This window comes from Rhipicephalus microplus, chromosome 7 (genome assembly GCF_043290135.1).
Source record: "Rhipicephalus microplus isolate Deutch F79 chromosome 7, USDA_Rmic, whole genome shotgun sequence".
Taxonomy (NCBI): domain Eukaryota; kingdom Metazoa; phylum Arthropoda; class Arachnida; order Ixodida; family Ixodidae; genus Rhipicephalus; species Rhipicephalus microplus.
Genome location: NC_134706.1, coordinates 129,473,617 through 129,489,568, shown reverse-complemented (window position 1 = coordinate 129,489,568; position 15,952 = coordinate 129,473,617). Strand labels below are relative to the sequence as shown.

Genomic DNA, 15,952 nt, shown 5'->3' with positions numbered 1-15,952 from the left:
TTTGAAACTGCTATGGCACTTTGACACCGGCGTGTTATCTTGTATAGTGTGATAAACGCTAAGAAACTCATTCAGCAAAGGGCCGAGAAGAAACGCTTCATCCTGTCGACCACATCTCGATTACACTACTTACGTGGCAGGTTGAAGTCTTCCCCAGTTAAGAGGAACCAGAATCCCGGAAAACATAAGACTGGTGACTGGCTAACAAAACGAGCATCTACCCGAGAATGGTGGACAGGAATCGGACGGCTTGTTTGCGAAGAAATTGAGTGGTCACCACGAAGTATCTTCACCAACTCTACCAAGCATGCTACAGTTTGGTTAGACAACATGCTTCGAAAGCGGAGTGGACAATTTAAACTATCGTCTCACGGGCTGTTGAACATATGTACCAACTGAAAAAAAACCCTTTTCGAGAACTTAGGTGCATGAAGAGTTTGTTGGCAAAAAATCGACGATGAAGAGGACCAAGAGGGCTGGCCATAGGATCACGTGCAGCAGCAGCAACCCACCGAGTCGGGTGGCGGTTTGATTGAATAAGCCCCCTTTTCTACGCAGCAAGAAGCTCGATTTTTTATAATAGTATTCATATTAAAATATAAAGAGCTTCATTGTTAAGATTTGGGTGGAGTGCTGACCCAGAGGTCGCATTTTGTGCCATGAACGTGAAACGTGTACGTACAGGTAATTTTAATGGAGACATAATTTCGCACATGAGCTTAGTCGTGGGTGACAGTGTAAGAAAAACATGAACTCAAAAGAGGATCAGATTCATAGGCCATTTAGGTGGTACTGCTGGACATGCCTGGCAATATATGTAACCAGTCTGAAAGACTGTGTGCTTGGTCGACCAAATCTCGCCTGTACCTACCAGTATCTGCTTTCTCCTTCTGTTATTTTGTGGGTGGAAAAATAAGGGAATGTATAAGAGGCATGCGAAAGAAATATCAGTAATGTAGTATCATTACTTCTCAAGTGCTTTCTCTTGAAAAAGCTCGTTGGTAATACCAAAACTGAACAACTTTGCCGCTTTCGCTTTTATCTAAAAAAACTGCTTGCAGGTGCTGGTGCCATATATGAGGCTGCGAAGAAATTTTGATAAACTAACAAGCCCAAGCAAAAAATGAAACTCCAGAGCAGTACATGCACGTCACCATCGTCGACAGGCTTGCGTCAAGCTGCGAAACTCCGGATGGAGTACCAGTTTTAGAAATGAATGTTTACGGTGCTTTGTTTTGTCGCTTAAACCTTACCGAGTAATCGCGTGAGCTTTCGCTGAAGCATTGCGGTAATTATAAAGCAGATATGAGTACCGAGAAAGTATATAAAACATCTGTTGCGTTGAGTCATCACACACAAGCGCACTAAGCAAACCATTGATAGTAGTGGAAAAAGCTATGCTCTGTACGATTCTATAAGGCTAGCAGCAACAATTGAGTACTACCCCATCTATACTGAATTGCGGGAAAAGTGTCAAGAAACCAAGCATGGGCATAAATAAGGGTAATCTATCATTGCTATAGTAAGAAGCTTGAAATATAATATAAGTGTTCTCATAGTTTTCGCAGACCCAGCCAGTGCAGCTCATGTCCTTCCCGTAAAGCTGGCTTATCCTATGCATCGCAGTTACGAACATTCAATATTATAAATATTTGAAACAGATTAGGGCCGAAACTTGATTTGACGCAGCGATGCTGAAACATTTACAAGTAATTTTACAAAAAGGAGTAACTTTCTAAGGCAACCTTCTTACAGTGCGATTTAGTAAAATCGTTTTCGCCTGGCCGAAGAACCTGAAAATAATGAAACTTAATTATAATATGCTGCCTTCCTACACTATGAGAAGTTGAGGAGAAAGAAGGGTATTTAGGGAAAAACTAACCGGGAGGGGAAGTAACTAAGCTGTCTTTCAAGGGTATCTGCGAGGCTACTTCCCCACCACCTTCGTCCCGCTACTGCTCAAGGAAGACACTTTTACTTTTTGTGCAACAAGAACAATCAGTTCTTGGCTTACTTAACCAGCAGTTTGAAGTGCGCTCAGGCATGCAATCAGATGCACAATATACATGCAAGCATCACATCCGTAAATAAGTAGATTCACACTCACGACCGTTGAATCAGCAGGCGCGCGCACTAACCGCTACACCAGACAACCCCACAGCACCGTCGGGAATAAAACGAGTGGATGTAGGCACCAATAAGCCGTTTGAGCACTGCACGAAAATTCTTTTTCAACCCCCCAAAACGCACTTTATTTCCTTGTAGAAAGTGCCGTTTCCGCGTGCAGTGTGCCAGCTTTTGCACACATTTCGTTTTTTTGAGGAACAAAGCGCCCCTTTCAGGTAAACTAAGCACTTACTCTGGATAATTTTCAGAGTGTAATGACTCTTTTTGTGATGGCAGACCTCTTAAAACAATGAGCGGCTTAAATTATCATAATAATTACAGAAATGGCATTTACTGATTTCTAAACCACTTCAGTTAGGTGCTCATGTCATATAAAAAACTAGGAGCCCTTTCTGCAAAAAGAGCTTGTTGTCGCTTTGTGGTTCTCGCAGAAGCAACCACTCACAGTTACTGACAAATTATGAAATAGCACCTATTTCACCAGTGAATCTGAAATTCAAGTTAGAGTGTGAGCATCCCACTCTTCAGAGATGTCCAGAATGAGCAAACATCCTTGTACTATCAATCAGTTTATATTGCTTTGCCGTTGTGTGGGGCATTGTCTGCTTTTAAAGCACGCTTGGCCCTCGTAGGATAAAAATTGTTGAATTAACACCAAGCCGATTACTATACGGAGAAGTGAGACCATACTCATCGTTGTTAGTTGCACGAAAGGAAGCTTTGGTTTGGGTTTTACAGTCAATTTTGCTTAAAATGACATGCTCCAGAATAATTATAACAGGCCGTTTTTATCTATAATTCTAAAGAGAAGTCTTACAAAGGGAGCGCACTCAGTGATACGACCACCTGTATTCCTCAACACTCGACCAGCTGTATTTCATCGTCTATTCATCCTAAGATATTAGGAAGGCAACTGGCCAACATTCCAGTTCTCTTAATTTTGATAATTTTCGACACATTGCTTGAAACACTCATCACATCTAAACTTCTTATATGATAAAACAGAAAATTACACACACCTATTCTTTTCTCAGACATTGACTTAAGAAAAAAAAGTTTCTCGATTATTTAGATAATTTCACACTTCCTAAGTCATGGGAGGCTTATACAAAAGTCATTACCACTAGTGTTCGTGCAATAGGCAAGTGCGCTAGAAGCTATTGAAGCGGCTTAGCTCACTGTATGGGAAGTTCATGTATTCTTGATAAATACACGAGCTCAACGAAGGTCTGCATAGTTCCAGTTACCTTTTAAAACAAATATGATGTTGGCTTTGTGCTGGGACAATCCTTTGTGCAGTACTATGTGACTTCTACACCAAGTATTTTTTTTTGTCAATATGTGGGCACCTTATGATCACGTATGCCGCAAAATATGTAAGAGCAAAGTAAGCCCTCAAAAGGACTTACTTTACTCTTTTTTATGAATACAAAGTATGGTGCCACAGATGACCAGAAAAAGTATGGCTATGAGTGTCCCTCTAACTGCACTGAATAATATTACTATCGGCGCTTCTCGCGAGTGAAGATGAACTGATTTCTTCCGGATGTTCAAATTCTCGCTGCGGTAGTTTCTGGCCTAGGCATCGCAGCTCTTTGCCTCGACAGCCACTCACTTTCACGCGCCCCCAGCCAGAGGCGATGCTGTGAATGTTTGGTAATCCAGCGACCAGTCGCATGCAACGTAGCGGCGTGTTATATCAAACAGGAATATCATATGACACATTTTGAAGTGCCTTACTTTGAAGTGCGTGGATCCTCTAGACTCAAAGTGTTCCGCGAGCTTGAAAGCTGAATGAAATTTGAGTATGAATACCTGGCCTTACTCCTCAAGAATCTTTTCTGCCATTGCCTCTAGGAAAACAGTTAGGGTTATGAACATTGACTCCTATTTTCTCGCATGAATATGCCTTTCATAAAGACATGCGACTTTCTATCATTCGTGAAGAGATATCACTACAATGGCGGTTCATAACCTAATAAAGTCTCTCCGCTTTTTTTTTCCACGTCCTGTTTTTTGCAGAAGTCGACCACAACTCAGATTTCCAAGTAATTAATACATACCTTTGACCAGCATGACTGATGCTGCAAGAATAGAGATGGCACCACAACTTTGCTGAAACGAAAATTGAGCAAAATTCAGAAATGCCTCTTCGAAGCCTGGATACTGCATTATAATACAGATATGTACAATGACGTATGATGGTTATCATAGTAGCCTTCAGAAATGCACCTCTAAGTCAAGAGGTGCATTAATAAAACTTGTTTGTTTTGAGCTATTATCAACTTTTAAGTACTGTAAATGTACCACACGTCTAACGTACAGAGACCAATGTTGCCGTGCAGATTTTTCAAGAATAACCACTTATGAGAAGTTTAATATTATTAGCGTGTTCGGGTAGATTAGCTGCATTCTTGAATTACTCGAGATGACTGCACTATCGAAAAATACCGTAGAAGGGCGTCCGTTTTTCGCCCTCTTGAGGACAGCTCTTGGAAATTTTGGTATTTATTTATGGCGGCACTTCAAACATATCAACAACATAGAATGATGTGAAATTCGGCCATGTAGCCACCAGGTCAGCCACTTCGCGTGCGGCCTCTGACAAATGAAACGCTAAAAATTAGAGACAAGAACAGTTTTCGCGTGTCACAAATTCATATAACCATCTGCTTCCGGCAATTATGCTCTGTCAGACATGTTTTTGCAAGATATATGTACACACAAAAAACATCTTGGTATTTCATCTACTGGAAAAAATAAAATTGAAGAAATGCGTCTAATGATGATAATATGTGGGGTTTAAAGTCCCAAAACCACCATATGATTATGAGAGACGCCGTGGTGGAGGACTCCGGAAATTTCGACCACCTGGGGTTCTTTAACGTGCACCCAAATCTGAGCACACGGGTCTTCAGCATTTCCGCCTCCACCGGAAATGCAGCCGCCGCAGCCGGCATTCGAACCCGTGACGTGCGGGTCAGCAGCCGAGTACCTTAGCCACTACACCACCACGTAGGGGCAATATGTGCGTCTAGGCAGGACTTTTATATATTTACTACTTGATTTGCTATGATGTACATGAATGGATAAACAATGACAAAAATTATAGTTACAAAATATAAAATTTTCATACGCCACGAAATTTGTTGCAAAAGCAAAGTGGCATGAGTCTTACCGAAAGAAAAATATAGATGGCGCTTGCCGTCAGTGCAATGGCTTTGTTGAATCGTAGGCGAATATACTGCATAAAAAAGGTTATTTGTTTAGAACATTCAAAATAACAATGGCACACAGGAAGAACAGCTCACATCTCGACAACTACGTCGCTTCAGTCATGGTTGAACACAAGTCCATCCCCCAAATGCCCCTTTCAAGTGCTGTCAGATTATGCACTCGACTGACATTTCATCTTATGACTGCGTAACCAATCACATATGTGAATGTGCCGTAAATGCATCCGAATGTATCCCACAAAGAACGTTCAGTGCTAGTCATTTTATACTATAAATATTTACTTGCTGTTAATCAGTCAATTTCGTAGCTTCCATGCAGATGAGCACACCCTGTAAACCAAGTCAGCCATTTCAAGCATCACAGGTGTAGGTTACATATATCTTAAAGCACTGACATCATTGTTTCGCTGGAATACTCAAAACTTGGTTTCAAGAAAAGCAGGTTGCCTCGGGATCTAGAGAACGACTATGTAAATGATCGTGACTACATTGTCATTATTATTGTAGATGTAGATATATCAACTTTAACATGTCGTATCCCGGCATCATTTCCGGCAAGCCTTGCTGCTTTTGGAAATGTACACTACTCGTAAAAGCTGATAACGATGTCTTTCACCAGAAAACTTTACAGAACGAGATATCCCAAAGGCCACAAACTGCCTGAAAGGAAATCCACTAGAACCAATGTGCTCAGCGAAAGATAAGTTGTGCCGGCATATGTCACGTACGTTTTCAGCTTGACAATTTTGGTGAAAAAGACGGTCCTTTTGCAATGTACTAGATAGGGAGAGAGGCAAATGCCACTTGGTTTTTCACAGTGTTTTTAATGTCGGGTCATGATGTATTTTGCTGGAACAAGTAAACAGTTTACGACATGGTCTTTTAGATGCCATATAACCTTGACGCCTAACTTTTCATGAGGAGCAGTGAGACGCTACCTTACGCCGCTCGGGAGCCGATATTCAGGAGGTGATTCTGGACTGTTCTGGTGGACCAGAGCAGTCCTGCTTCAAGTAGTTTTTTCCCCCTACGTTTCATTGCCAACTTATATTGCAGGCCACATAAAGCTGTTTAAAAGGAAATGAAGTTGTCCGTTCATTTTTTTATTGAGATAGAAAAAAAACGAAGGAGTTTTGTCACCGTTACTTGGCGACGGCTACCCTTTTCCACTTATTTGGTACAATTAAATATTTAAAAAAACAATAGCATGTATACATATATACAGTCCTACATAGGTGAGAGCAAAAGTTCTCCTATATGGGCAGAACAAACACGTAGACAACACGCTCACTTTCAACTTTTGCCCGCTCAATATTAGTCCCAAATCTTCGTTTCTTCGAAGCACTGTTGCAGCACCTTTACTGCTTTGCCGTTTGCTTTGCATGGTCATGGACCTAGTATTTTATTCAACCCGAATGGTCGCGCAGGATCTAACCTATGCAGTTCTTGTTCTTGTCGTTTTTGGTGTGTGTCGTGTTTCAGGCAGTCGAGCAAGAAGTGATAGATGTTTTCGTCGGCGTGGCCGCATGAACATGCTGACGATGTTGCACGATGAATACGAAGTAGGAAGTGCTTTGTGTAAGAAGTTCCGAGTCGTAGGCGATGAATAAGTGTATCGATACGTTTTGGGAGGTCACGGTCTAATTGGTATTCAAGATTAGGATCAACAGAATATAGGATCGATTCCTTTGTATTTTCTGTGAACCAGGTAGACAGGCATATATCACGTTTTGTTGTTCTTAAATTTCTATTTACATCATATTGAAATACCGGAATGAGGCACGTTTGCGTAGAATTATGAGCGGTTTTCGCCAACTCATCCGCCATTTCATTTTCCCTAATTCCGCAATGACTTGGGACCCACTGAAATGCCACTCAATGATTCGACTTCGTAGCTTCTGAGAGCTCTTTTAGTACAGCGGATACTATATGCACATCAATGTGTCTTGAAGTGGCACTTTCCACACATGCCAGTGCTGCCAGAGAGTCTGTAATTACCACCCATTTTCTTCGTGTCGTTGAAAGTTTATTAAAGCTTATGGCTAGCAAAATCGCTACGTGCTCCGACGTTGTTAAAGAAGAAAGGTGGCCCAACCGACATGCATATTCTTCGTGCAATTCCGGACTTATGAATGCTGATGTCGCTGTCTCTTTGGTGATGGAGCCGTCAGTGTACACATGAGTGTATCCTTGGTACCTGTCAAACAAATGATGTGATGCCAGCTGCTGAGCGGCAACGGTTGGCACTTCATGTTTGCTGCGAAGTCCTTCTATTGACGTTTCAATAGTTGCTACTTCAAGCAGCCGTGGAGGGTAGTTTTGGTCCAGTGGCCAATGTGTCGACACAGGAAGCTGAGAAATGTACTGTTGGTACACATGGTGTATTTGCACTCCAGAACGGTTCATGATGTTGGATATGAGCGGATGGGAAGGGTGTTATGTGACTAGACGAAAGAGGTGCCGACATGTCTCCACATTTCTAATTACTATAAAGTTGGGTTCTCTTGCCTCTGCCAGTGTCAAAGAACTTGATGTTGCCTGTGGAACCCCCAGACATATGCGTAAGCTTCGTGCTTGTACCAGCAGAAGTCGGTGTAGCGACGTTGGTGTAGAGATCGGTGTAGAGATGTTGGGGAGAACTGGCGCAGAGTAGGCAATTTTCTGTAGGATTAGTGCACAATGGACGGGGAGGAGAGACGCTGATGTACCGCCCCATTTTGTTCCCGCGATGCAGCGTATAACATTTATGGTGCTGTTCACTTGATTTTCTAGATCCGTATCTGCATGTAATCTGCAAATGTCGTCAAAAGACGATAGTCTTTCGTGTGGAGAGAGTGACCAAAACATTTATTTGATGTTATGCGCAAGAAAATCGGTGAATGGTATTCCGGAGGCCCTGCATTAGAACGTACAGCGGGAAAACGAGCGCATCAAGTCACGTCATACGTGAGACATGAGCACCATCTGGCAGTTCTTTAAAGACGAGTCTTTCTTGGGGACCTTCGACGCAAAACTTTTAGTCTGTCTGTCTGTCTGTCTGTCTATCTGTCTGTCTGTCTGTCTTTCTGTCTGTAAATTGTCTGTTTGTCCACTTTTACCAGTATTTGGTACTTGAAACGGCCGACCCCATCCGCAGTGACCACCAATGTTGCTCAAGGTTAAGCGTTCATGCTTGTGCTATTGTCAATAAACTCCAATTATTGCTCATGTCTGGGGCACCATACCAACACGGATATATTCTGCATATCCATTTCTTACTAGAAAAAGCATACAGAGGTAATTTCAAGGACCGTAGCGCTTATCACGCGGTGCTTGTCATGCAATGCTTGCACGAAACGGGAAATGTTTCCAACGCTTTGCTAAGACCAGATGGTCGTGGCACCTACCCGTCGCCTCGTATTCTACATCTTATTACCTCTGAGGTGGGCGCGCACGGCCACGCGCTTTGTTTTCCAAAAGAAACTGCCAGATGGCACTTATGGCTCACGTGTGACATACATAACGTGATGCGCTCGTGAGCCTCCGCTGCCCGCTCGAGGCAATCTAACGCAGCGCATCCGGAATACCATTCACCGATTTTCTTACGCAGAGCATCAAATAAATGTTTTGTTCACTTTCTCCACACGCAAGACTCGCCTTTTGACGACATTTGCAGAATACATGCAGATACGGGGCCAATTTTTGGGGGGCAAAACGAAGCGCGTGGTCCTAAGACGGGCGTGCGCGCCCGTCTCAGAGGTGATAACGTGAAGAACGCAAGGCGACGGGTAAGTGCTACCACCGTGTCGTCTTAGCAAAGTGTTGGAAACAATCGCTTCTTCGAGCAAGCATTGCATGGTCAGCGCAGCTTGATAGGTGCTTATGTATACTTATGTATACCTTTTCTAGTAAAATACGCACATGCAAAATATATGCGTGTTGTTTTTGTGCCTCAGATATGCGCGATAATTGCTCTTTAATTGACAATCGCACAAGTATGAACGCTGAATCTCGAGCGACATTAGTGGGCGCTGCGGATGGGGTCGGCCGTTTGAGTTTCGGCTGGTGCTGCTTAGAGTACCCGGTGCTCGTTAAGGGTGGACAAACAGACAATTGTACAGACAAAATTTTTTGCGTCGGAGGTCCCCAAGAGAAAGACTATAGTCTTTAATATGTTCACTCATTTTATATATATATGTTCACTCAACTTTGCCATTGCTTTGTTTTTCTTTACTCCCAAAGCGGTGCTCTTGCTCTTTGTATAGAATTGTTGTGTATGTTTTATAAAGCGGTACTTAGCATGTCGCGACTACTGAAATTGACTACCTCTTTATCAGGTTTCGTACATTGGCAACGAGGACATCGTGAACATGCCCGAAGCCACGTTAGACCCTTAAAGTTGGCCCAGAATGTGTATTACTTCTCCAGGATCACTCCCACACCGTTCTCCATTATGACCCCAGGTCGCACGTCATTGTGACGGTAGCAGTGGGATAGCTTGCCCAACGTTTGTTTGCTAGCATCCGGGGCCACAGAGTCGAAGCCATAGGAATGCAAAGCGGCAATATTTTATTTTTGGAGACTTTGGGCCTTCCGTTTTGACGACAGAGTTTCTTCCAATATCATGGTCACAGACCTCAACGAAAAGCCTCATTGTAATCTTGAGGTATTTAAGCGCGAAAAATACAGGTGTAGACAGAAAACACTCGGTATAATCCCCGTTCCCGCTTGTTTTCTGTCCGTGGTCGTGCCATTTCCCGTCGTTAACCTGCTTCATATGGCTGACTATTCCCCCTGCACGACAAAGGCGTCTCTCATTTTCCGCCAGTCAACTCGGTTTTGTGCTGGCTGCTGCTACTTTATGCATGCTAACTTTCTAATCTCAGTTGGCCCCCTAAGTTTCTCTCTCCCCCTTGCCCACTTTCTCCTTCTTGAAATCTAGTCTATTATCCTTAATTAGCAGCGGTTATCTTGCAGTTGGGCTACGTGCCCTGCCGACGTCTTCTAGATTTCGGCTGTAGTGTCACCAACACTTGTTTCTTTACTGACACACTCTGCTCTCTTCTTGTCCCACAGTGTTGCACCTATCATATTCCTTGCTTTGCTCGGTGCGTCGTCATCAACTTAAGTTGGATGCTCCTTGTAATCCTCCAGGTTCACGCTACATATATGCAAGTACCGGCAAGATGCCGCAGTTATATACATCCTTTTGAGGGCTAAGGGTATTCTACCAGTCATGGTTTGAGAATACTTGCCGAGTAGTCCACCCCATTATTCTTCTAGTTACTTCAATCTCGTGGTTCAGCTCCACGAGATTATGCACACACATTGAGCATGCACAACCAAATAGTGTCGTCAGCAACCTGATAGCAAGCCTGCCATGACCAGACCTGACAAATACCACACGGCGCTCACCACACTTACGCATCGCTTACTGACATGATGCAGAATTGGCATCCAGAGCCATTAATTTCAGTATTGCATCGAACGCTTTGGTGCGTCTGTTCATAAATATTTGCCGTCCTATGAGAGGTAGGGTTTCTTGCAATTGATCTAACATTCCCCAGAGTTGCACCAAAAAAGAATTTATAACGTTTGGAGACCCCTAAGGTCCCTTGTTCACATACCTGTATGTGAACAAAAGATCCGTACGCGCCTCAAAACGTCTTGGGTTGCTCAACTTTGTCGAGCGTTTCCTTGCAATAAATGCATGGCTCTCGCCAGACAGTGTTTCGTCGAACCCTCGACAAAAGAGCTAGGCTCTTTTGCCAGATGATGCTTCGCGAGATGAGTTCATTGCCAACGCCGCTTCCAAGAGCGCGCTTGAGCGTTTATTGCTGCTATGTTCAACACTTTTATTCGACAGCACAGTGAAGTTCCGCACTTCAATATAAGCTTGCCTTGCTTGTGCCAGCGTTTTGTTTAGTGATACCGATGAGCTGCCAAACAATTTAGGTGTTAGCGCTACCAAATGCAAGTTGTCGCTGCGACATTCATCTCATCTTCAACTTTCAGCTCTAACATACTTGCAGCACTCCGCCGTTCATTTTAAACGGCAGTTCAATAGATTAGTCGGTCCCCGAAGAAGCCTTGCTGCCTTGTGACGTTTCAGTGTTTTTACAAGCCAGCGTAGATGGCGCTCAGCGAGAATTGGTAAAATATTGATGAATAAATATTGATATATAAATCCCGCATGTTTTTTCTATAGACGACGGTAGTAAAATGCATTATTTGTGGTATTTTTCATGATCTTTTTTGGCTCAATGTCGTGTTTTATTGAAGATGTGTTGAGTACATAGTTGAGTAAGTATGAGGCCTTAATTTGTGAATGATGCAGATTAGTTTCGAGTTGAAATGTCTTTTTTGTGGTGATTCCACATGGTTCATCATAATAATTGCCCGCAGCTTTGTTGCGATTCTGCACCATAGGCAGTCAGCGCCTGCTTTTGTGTGCTTCTTTTGCTCCGTCCACCATATGCGCTCTTATTTCTCTTTAAACATGTAGTGACTAACGCGTGTTGGAACGTTTATTCAGTTGAACATTTTTCTTGCGCTTTGTTTTAATTATCCTTGGACTAATTCCTAGTGCACGCTTTGCCTAGTGCATGTGTTTCATCTTCTGCTTTATTATTCTTTGCTTCATTAAGCACTAAATTTTCTTTTCAGTGCGTCACAACGATGTCGGCTGCTTGCCCTCGTGAAGTCTTTTTATATTATTAACTTTTGTAAGAAGATTATACAGGTGTCTTACTTCAAGGTCGTTGCTAAGCAACGTTTGCGGAAAATTTTAGAGTGTGCGTAGCTTGCATCGCACCAGGCTGGGCTGACTAACATAAGTCGAGTCTGGGCGAATTTCCGCTTCTATCGTAAGCTATCTGCACAGAATAGTTCGGCGGCAACTGAGTGAGGGCTGGTTTTTATTGAGAATAATCTTCTTTCTCGACATGCGGCAAATGTCAACCACAATGCTTTAAAGCCTCTATAGCGTGTGAGACACAGAAATAGCCCAAATCACACTGCTCACCACCATGCCTTGCTAAAGGTTAAACGAGCCCACAAGCAGCAAACACCTATGAAGCTTCAATATTCGAGGGAGATTTCAAAAAAAAAAAAAAACGCCCGGCCTGCGCGAAAGGCAAGCACAGTCCAAGCGCACTGAGCTAAAAGAGCGGCTTTACACAACCTTTTCTAAATACTTATTGGGTAACTGCTGCAATCACACTTGCTTGATGCCCACTTCGGCATTAATAATAAAAATCTTACGGTAGTAGGCTGGCAATCGCTCTGCTATTTATGGTCATTTTTCTGACAACCGTGGTATCCGCTAAACTCTTGCGAGAAACTTTGTGCCATTTGTTAGTACAGTGGCTGACGTCGATCAGGAATTATGCCTGAAATTAGTATTCGCCATGATTATTAGCTGAACAAAAAGCTTTTGTAATGGGTTGGCGCACTGGACGCCTTACTCGTTGCGCTATTTGCGTTGAGTGACGACTGCTTCTTGTTTCGCTGTTTTGAAAAGCTTTAGGAGTCTTATGCTGTTGCTTTATTTATGAAGCGCAATGGTAGCAGTTGATATACTGCACATTTCTTCCAGGATAATTATGTATGTTTCGTCGACGCCCTGATTCCACAGTGTCTGCATGACTGCTGATATTTCTACTGAATCAAATGCCTTCTCGTAATCTATGAAGGCTATGAATAGTGCTTGGCTATATTCTGATCATTTCTCTATTACCTGATTGATAGTATGAGTGTGGTCGATTGTTGAGTAGCCTGTTCGAAATCCTGCTTGTTCTTTTGTTCGATTGAATTTTAATGTTGTCTTAAGTTTGTTAGCAATTGCCTGTGTAAATAGCTTGTGTACTGTAAAAAGCAAGTTGATCGGCCTATAATTCTTCAAGTCCTTGTCATCTCCTTTCTTATGTATTAAGATGATGTTAGCATTCTTCCAAACAAGAAGGGTGTAACGCAGGAAATTACAATCTCCCCAATGCTATTTACCGCGTGCTTCCAGGAGGTTTTGAGAGGCCTAGAATGGAAACCGCTAGTCATAAGACTTAATGGAGAGGACGTTAATAACCTGTGCTTCGCCGATCACATTCCATTGCTGAGTAACTCAAGTACGAATTGCAACTCAAGATTACGGAGTTAAACACGGAGAGCATAAAAGTAGGTCTGAAAATAAATACGCGGAGAACTATAGTGTGCAACAGTCTCGGAAGAAAACAGCACTTTTTATAGGTGGAGAGACGATGGAAGTAGTAAAAGAATGTTTCCGTAGGACAGGAAGTAGCCACGGAGCCGAACCATGAGATTGAAGTAACTAGAAGAATGAGAATGGGGTGAAGCACATTTGGCAAGCAGTCTCAAACTATCACAGGTAGATTGCCACTATCCCTCAAGAGGAAGGTATATAACAGCTGCATCTTGCCGGTACTTAGCTACAGAGCAGGAACCTGGGTTCAAGAGACTTACAAAGAGTCTTACAAAGAGGTGTAACTTTAAGAGAGAAGAAGAGAGCAGGGTGGTTTAGGGAACAAACTGGGGTTAAGGATAAAATAGTTGAAATCAAGAAGAGGAAATGGGCATGGGCCGGGCATGTAGCGCGTAGACAGGATAACCGCTGGTGATTAGGGTAACTGACTGAATTCCTAGAGAAGGCAAGCGGGTTATAGGGAGACAGAAAGTTAGAATGGCAAATGAGATAAGGAAGTTTGCGGGTATAAATTGGCAGCAGCAAGCACAAGACCGAGTTGGCTGGCGCAACATGGGAGAGACCTTTGTCCTGCAGTGGACGTAGCCAGGCTGATGATGGTGATGGCGATGACGACGACGACGACGATGATGATGATGATAAGTCGCATTAACGCCATTGCTTTCCTCACATTAAGCCTGCCTAAGGCAAGTTAGCACGCAAGTTCGAAGCACCATCGTGGCACAGTGGTATAATACTGGGATGGCACCCAGCGGACCCTCGTTCGAGCCCAACTCTGTCATTGGTACTAGATTTTCTTTTTCTAATTTCGCGCGATGTGGTTACGGAGACCGGCGGCGGCGGTGGCCGGACGCTGCGCTTGACTCGCGTTGTGATCTCATAACAGCTTTCTTTAACAGTGGAAAACAGATCTTTAACAGTGGGAAAGAGCTAGGGTGCACCTTTCAACTTCCTCTGTTAATCATCTGCGCAAAATGCTCGAGCAGTGATTGAGCGTGGGACGCCTGATGATGATAATCACTTTCTATCAATGACACACGACAATCTTTCACCATGCCCCACCGCGGTGGTCTAGTGGCTAAGGTACTCGGCTGCTGACCCGCAGGTCGCGGGATTGAATCCCGGCTGAGACGGCTGCATTTCCGATGGGGGCGGAAATGTTGTAGGCCCGTGTTCTCATATGTGGTTGCGCGTGTAAGAACCCTAGGTGGTCGAGATTTTCGGATCCCACTACTACGGTGTCTCTCATAATCATATGGTGGTTTTGGGACGTTAAACTCCACATATATCAATCTTTGACCATAAAAGCTGTGTTGTAAATAAGAAGAAAGTGGGACACGTGCTTAATTGATGCCAGTTTTGATTAGAGTTTAGAGACTCCTGCTACAGAGCTGCGTCATATTACAGCGTGGTATTGACGCTTACGAAAACATGTAAATCACAGCACAACACAGAATCCTTTCGGTAAAAGCCGAAGGACAGCCAAGACATATGATGCTTACTTCGAGATAAAGACGTGCGAGGAGTGTCGACCCCCTGCTCTTCGAGGGGCGAAGTGCACGTGGGAGATGACAGTGCAGCCGCCGCATCGTGACGATGTTGCTTCATGTGCTCAATGCGCTATCTCGCTGGTAATACTGAAAACGCGTTAGTCTTCCTCCCCTCGAGATGCCCGTCAGCAGCGCTGCGTCGTAGGTACAGATAGCTTGCCGTTTCAACTTTTGAGAATGTGCTCCTCGGTGGCTCAGTGGTTAACGCGTCGCCCTCACGATTCAGAATACCTTAGTTCGATTTCGCGCTGGAGGCCTTCTCTGGATTTTTCTTCTTTCTTTCAAGTAAAACTATATATATATATATATATATATATATATATATATATATATATATATATATATATATATATTCATATATAGCTATACATATTTATATATATAGATACATATACATATACAGTAAGTTATGGCGATGCCGATGTCAACGCCGGCGCCTGCGGCAAAATCTAGCTGAGAGTTTCTACATAATTGCTATTGCAATAAAATAGTTTTAATGAAACCTTTTGTCATGGCAGTCTTACTGCGAATTTCGCAGGGCCGGTGGCTCTCCTCGTGGAAAACTCTTTGGTCTCGCTCGACCATGTACTGGCTCAAAAGAGGTATTTGCAGCTTGAGCTGCTTAATAAACGTGGTCACCTCGACACTGCTTTGTTCAGCAGGCTGCACCAAACAAGGATTTGATTGATAGATATGTGGGGTTTAAGGGCGCAAAACCACCATATTATTACGAGAGACGCCGTAGTGAAGGGCTCCGGAAATTTTGACCACCTCGGGTTCCTTAATGTGCGCCCAAATCTGAGCACATGAGCCTCCAGCATTTGCGCCTCTATCGAAAACGC

The 15,952-nt window shown here is 43.4% G+C and overlaps 1 protein-coding gene across 1 annotated transcript in view; it reads right to left on the bottom strand.

Annotated features, from left to right (window-relative positions):
* Positions 1-5,367, bottom strand: part of LOC119186041 (sodium-coupled monocarboxylate transporter 2-like) — a 113,700-nt gene extending 108,333 nt beyond the window's left edge. The window contains exons 1-2 of the mRNA XM_075869692.1: positions 5,306-5,367; positions 4,191-4,242 (exon numbers count right to left, since the gene is read on the bottom strand). Coding sequence (XP_075725807.1) covers positions 4,191-4,203 — 13 coding nt within the window. The 5' untranslated portion in view covers positions 4,204-4,242; positions 5,306-5,367. The remainder of the gene's footprint in view (positions 1-4,190; positions 4,243-5,305) is intronic.
* Between the last annotated feature and the right edge of the window lie 10,585 nt (positions 5,368-15,952).